Below are 5,169 nucleotides of genomic sequence, written 5' to 3'. Positions count from 1 at the left end.
TGTGGCCATGTTGAATTTGTTGATGATCTTTATGTTTAGGAATGCATAGATTTTTCCTGTTGAAAGTGAATTTTTAAGTTAAACATGCTATTTCTGAAGGAGTGTGTTTCAAAAGGGGTAAGTTTCACTTGTAAAGCCTCCTGAGAATGGTACATTTTGGAAGGAATTTACTCAATACTTTACTTGTGGCTTTCATTAATTGAACATTTGAATTCATTTTAATTTCACATTTTTCTTGATACTGAAACTGTCAGTTAGGCATAAATTATATTATAAAACTGACATATATTCTTTGCCCCAATACAGAAGCTCCACCATGAGACGAGGTGGATGGAGGAAGCGAGCTGAGAATGACTGGGAAAAATGGGTATGTTTTGAAGAATAAAAATCATTATATTGAAATATCTAGTTGTTTCTCATTCTTCTTTTAGTTTATGATGTGGTTTAAGACATAAATTGTAAATCACTTCGTATACCAACTCTTGTTTTTTCACGGTGCATTTAAAACTTTGTAGTATTAATAAACCTGATCCCTTAAACTTTATTCTCAGGAATTTATCTGGAGAAAGTAAATATTCTGCACATAGAAATGTAATATATGATGACTTTATTTCAGTATTGCTAATAATAACTCCTAGAAAAACATAAATAGCCAAAAATAGGAGGTATGATACTATTTTTGTAATACCTCTGTACTCTGAAACAGAAATAAGGTTTGAAGGGCCAGGGATTTAACTCAGTGGTTCTGCCGTCTGCCTGACAAGCACAAGGACCCAAGTTTGATCATCAGTACCAAAAAGAAATAAGGTTTGAAAATAGCACCCCAAAATGTTAATGAATTATACTGATTTTAACACTTTTATATCCTATATTTTCTAAAATATTTTTATTGTGAGCATGTGATATTTTCATCTGCAAAAATGATGGAGTCATTTTTATTTTGGAAAAAAGCACTTCCAGCCATCAGTAGCTTCAGATTAAAGACATATTCAAAATGCTCATGCTTAATTTCAGGTACAGGAAAAGTGAGACTGAATTCATAAATCTACCAAAGGTGTTTAATAATTTTTTAATATTCTTTTTGAAGTTGAAGTTAGCTGATGAAAATTAGTACTGCTATCAAATAGAATGATTGGATCCAGATTTTAGCCATTGTTGTAGCCTTGCCCCATGTATAGAGAGGACTTCTGGTTTGTCAAATTGCTTCCTTTTAAGCTTCCTTTATAGGAGAGAGGAAGCCAGATTAAAATGTGCTCTTAAACTGCTGTCACATTTCTGATTGGTTTAAACTTTAGTGTAACTTGATTATGTAAGAACAGTATGTTGTGATATTAATTTTTTATGATTGCTTACCTTTTACCTCTTTGAAAGTAACTTAAACATATGAATGTAATAAAATTACTAAGAATTGAGTTAAAAGTTGTCTTAATCTATATGTTTTATTGTCTTGCCTCGTTTGTGGCTCATGAAGAGATCATCTTATTCTGGCCAGTAGCACAGAATAAGGTCCTTTTATTTATTTTTAAAATATAAGTTTCTTTTTTTGAAAAAGGGAGTGGGGAGGACATATAACTTTTGTTATTCATTTGATTTTTCTTTAATTCTAGGGTGGGTATATGGCTGCCAAGGTCCAGAAATTGGAAGAACAGTTCCGATCAGATGCTGCTGTGCAGAAGGATGGGACTTCATCTACAATTTTTAGTGGAGTTGCCATCTATGTTAATGGATATACAGGTTGAGTACTTTTTCACTTTGTTAGTTACCCTATTTTTAGGTATTGTATTGGCATGTGCTGTTTTAGAATTGAGAGTGATTTGTTTTATGCTTCTGCTTTCAATTATTTACTTTGTGTATAAAATGATGTTTAAAATCGTAAAAATAAAACCCTTGCTTAGATATTCCTTTACTCTTCCTTCCCATCCCACCTTCAGTTTTTATCAAAGTATTTAGTTAAAAAAGTTAAAAAAAACCAAAACATTAGTAGAGGTGTTTGCTTTAAGTAGCTGGTTAGGAGATCATTGTACATGAGTGGGCTTGAAAATTGCTGCATGGAATGGGGGAGATATGATAAGGACCATTTTCTTAGGAAGTTTCCAAGTATAATTGTTCCTCCTTTGGGCGGTTGGGTTATATGCATTGAGTTTTCCAGAGACGAATCTGGAGAAGATTTAAATCTAGCTGCTTGCTAACATTTTAATTTCCAAGGAGGAAATGAAAGAAAGGGTCAGAATTCTCACAGTTTAGAGGTAGAATGTCTCTGTTTTTTCCTGTTCATTCTTCATCCCTTGCCCTACTCACTATACATGTTGTTGTTGAATCCATTTTCTAGAAGAGATTAGGTAGTCTGCTTTTTTTGAGTGGGAGAAGAAATCTAGGAATATCTAGTTTGCCCCTTTAACACAGTTTCAACCATGAACTTTCTTTTTAAGATTTATCTACACACCTACCTTGGAGGTGCCCAGGGCTTCTATTTCATGACTATCTATTGATTTTATAGGCACCAAACAGTCTTTTCTGGGCTGCCAATTAACCAGCTTTGATTTATCTTTTCCTGATCTGTAAATTCAGTAACCACTTGCCTATTGATACTGGATTTTACCCCTAAAATGTTTTTTTGTTTGTTTGTTTGTTTGTTTTTAATTTGGGGGAGGTGATCATTGTAGTGTTTTTTGTTTTTTTTAATACATTTTGTGTCAATCTATTATTTTTTCTCTTATATCCCAACTAGCCTTGTACTTGCTTATTCTTATGGTCTCTTTCCATCCATCATTTCCCCTTGGTTGTCTGATTATCTTCCTGCTGGTTTAGGTGACTTCACATGTACTTTGGGGTCTGTGGCTCCTTGTGTGTGTCTCAGTAGTACTGTGGTACATTCTACTCTCTCTATCCTGGCCTGCATTTACTTATTTGTTTATCTTAACAGAAATTTTATACCACGTCCAGATGTAGAGGTGTTGTGAAGGATGTGGGAGCTCTCATGCCTCTCCAGAAACCTCTGCAGTCTGGAGATCTCCAAGCTGTGTACTTAAAAGTTAGGGAAGATCTGTGCTTGGGCATGATTGCTAATAGACTTAGGGGCTTGATCTGATTCTTTGTGACCTCTTTGTGCAGCATTCTCACCTCTGAGGTCTGGGACAGGACCCGACCCCTCTGGAATGAGGAGGTTCTTCTGACCCACTGCTGGACAACAGTAGGTCAGAAGTTTCTTCATGATTGCCAGAGTTTAGTGTTTTTTGTCCATTTTAGTTTATAGTTGGCTTTAGTTAATCCTAAAATTTAGTGTTGCGTACAGAATGTTCTCAAGAAATGTGCTGTTAAATAAAACTAACAGTAGGAGTATTGTTGGATGTTAAACTTTAATTCAGAAGATACTTCAGTATGTCAGAAGTACAAAATGCTTCCATTTTCATTAGGTACATGGTATCATTTTGCTTAAATAGTGCTGCTAATGGGATTTTTAGCATGTCAAATCCTTTAATTGCAGTGGTGATAGTTCTTCAAACCCTATACTTTGTTCTTGTTTGTACCAACTGATTTACTACAGAAAATTACCTGATTTGCATTACCCCTCCCCTAATAATTTACCTTGAAAAGGAAGTGAAGTATTTACGGCAGTGATGACAGAATGAGAAGGAAAAAAACAAACTTGATGTAGGTTTTCTGCTGTATTTCTTTTTTCTTTTTTTCTTTTTTTTTTTTTTTTTTTTTTTTTTTTTTTTTTTTTTTTTTTTTTGGTACTGGGGATTGAACTTGGAACCTTGTGCTTGCGAGGCAGGTGGTGGAACCACTAAGGTAAATCACTGGCTCTGCTGCATTTCTTTCTAGGAATTATAGTTTAGTTTTTTTAAAGTTTAGGTCTTTAGATTCATTTTGAGTTAATTTTTTTACATGGTGTAAGATTAGTGACCAGCATCATCTTTTTTTTTTTGCATTTGGCAATCTAACAAAAGTATATTTAGTGGAATTTTTCCTATTGATTTTTTTTCTGTTCAGACTAGATTTTGTAGAGTATTTGTAGGTAATACTCTACAAAATCTACATTGGAACAGTGAACTATAACATTTGGACCTTATATGATGAAAAAGTGGCATTTTTTCCCTGTTCAGATTATATTTTGTAGAGTTATTTTTAGGTAGTACTCTACAAAATCTATATTGGAACGGTGAACTATGACATATTTAGACCTTATATGATGAAAATGTATTATTTATACCTCAAGTTAATTCTTCTTCCTCTTCTCGTTAGTTCATGACACAAGAAGCAGTTGCCTTCACAAACAACCTGGGCATTAAAATCCCATGGCAGGGCTGAGTTAAGAAGTAGTAATCCAAATAATCTAAGAAAGAGGTGGTTTGGGGTGCATGTGTGTGTGTGTGCAAGAACATTGAAATTATTTTTAGAACTGATGATGCTGAGACTCTTGTTGAATTCCAGTATTGAAAACATCAATTCTAAAGGTAAAGCAAGATAAAGTATCTGATGGGCATATACTCCAAATTAACGTTAATATTTTCCCTTGATTCATTTTACCTGGTTATAGTTCTAAAACACTTAATAATTTATTTTACTACACAGAAAGTCTCCAACTTAAAAACATTCAAGTTGCGAACTTTCACAGAAATGAACAGACCTTGAATTACAAACATTTGTAGATGCGAACAAATTATGAAAGTAGCTCACGTGTCGGCCAGACATCACAGTTGTGCTGCTGTGTGCTTGCTGTACAGTGCTCAGTCAGAGCCCAGTATGTTTGGAAGCAAGAAGAAAAGTAGTGGTGATGTGGAGGTTTGATGTGTGTGTGTGTGTGTGTGTGTGTGTGTGTGTGTGTGTGTGTGTGTGAGAAATGTGTTTTATTTTATTTTTTTATTTTTTTTTAATGCTTTGAATTATATATTTGTGTCAGAGGTATATAAGACTCACTTTATTGGACATAAATGTTCTCCCAGAATGGAACTCATTTGTTGGGGACTTAATGCACAAAGAGGTGTATATTTGCCAGGTGTGGAGTTGCACACTTGTAATTGCAGTTCTTGAGAGGCTGAAGCTGGAGGATTTCTTTGAATTTGAGGCCAAACTGGGCTACTTAGTGAGTTCAAGGCCAGCCTGAACCACATAACAAGACCCTCTCTCAAAGAGACAAAAAAAAAAAAAAAAAAAAAAAAAAAAAAA

The 5,169-nt window shown here is 34.2% G+C and overlaps 1 protein-coding gene across 4 annotated transcripts in view; it reads left to right on the top strand.

Annotated features, from left to right (window-relative positions):
* The first annotated feature begins 278 nt into the window (after positions 1-278).
* Positions 279-5,169, top strand: part of Rev1 (REV1 DNA directed polymerase) — a 50,172-nt gene continuing 45,281 nt past the window's right edge. For all 4 annotated transcript variants that reach the window (XR_004516440.1, XM_033761726.1, XM_033761725.1 and 1 more), the window contains exons 1-2: positions 279-367; positions 1,608-1,734. Coding sequence is in view for 3 of the 4 variants with exons in the window: in XM_033761726.1 (XP_033617617.1) it covers positions 317-367; positions 1,608-1,734 (178 nt within the window). In the remaining variant the exon portion in view is untranslated. The remainder of the gene's footprint in view (positions 368-1,607; positions 1,735-5,169) is intronic.

The sequence above is a fragment of the Fukomys damarensis genome, unplaced genomic scaffold (genome assembly GCF_012274545.1).
Source record: "Fukomys damarensis isolate Sample0158 unplaced genomic scaffold, DMR_v1.0_HiC HiC_scaffold_9, whole genome shotgun sequence".
NCBI classification, from domain to species: domain Eukaryota; kingdom Metazoa; phylum Chordata; class Mammalia; order Rodentia; family Bathyergidae; genus Fukomys; species Fukomys damarensis.
The sequence above is the reverse complement of the archived record's forward strand: the minus strand, read 5'-3'. Positions and strand labels throughout refer to the sequence as shown.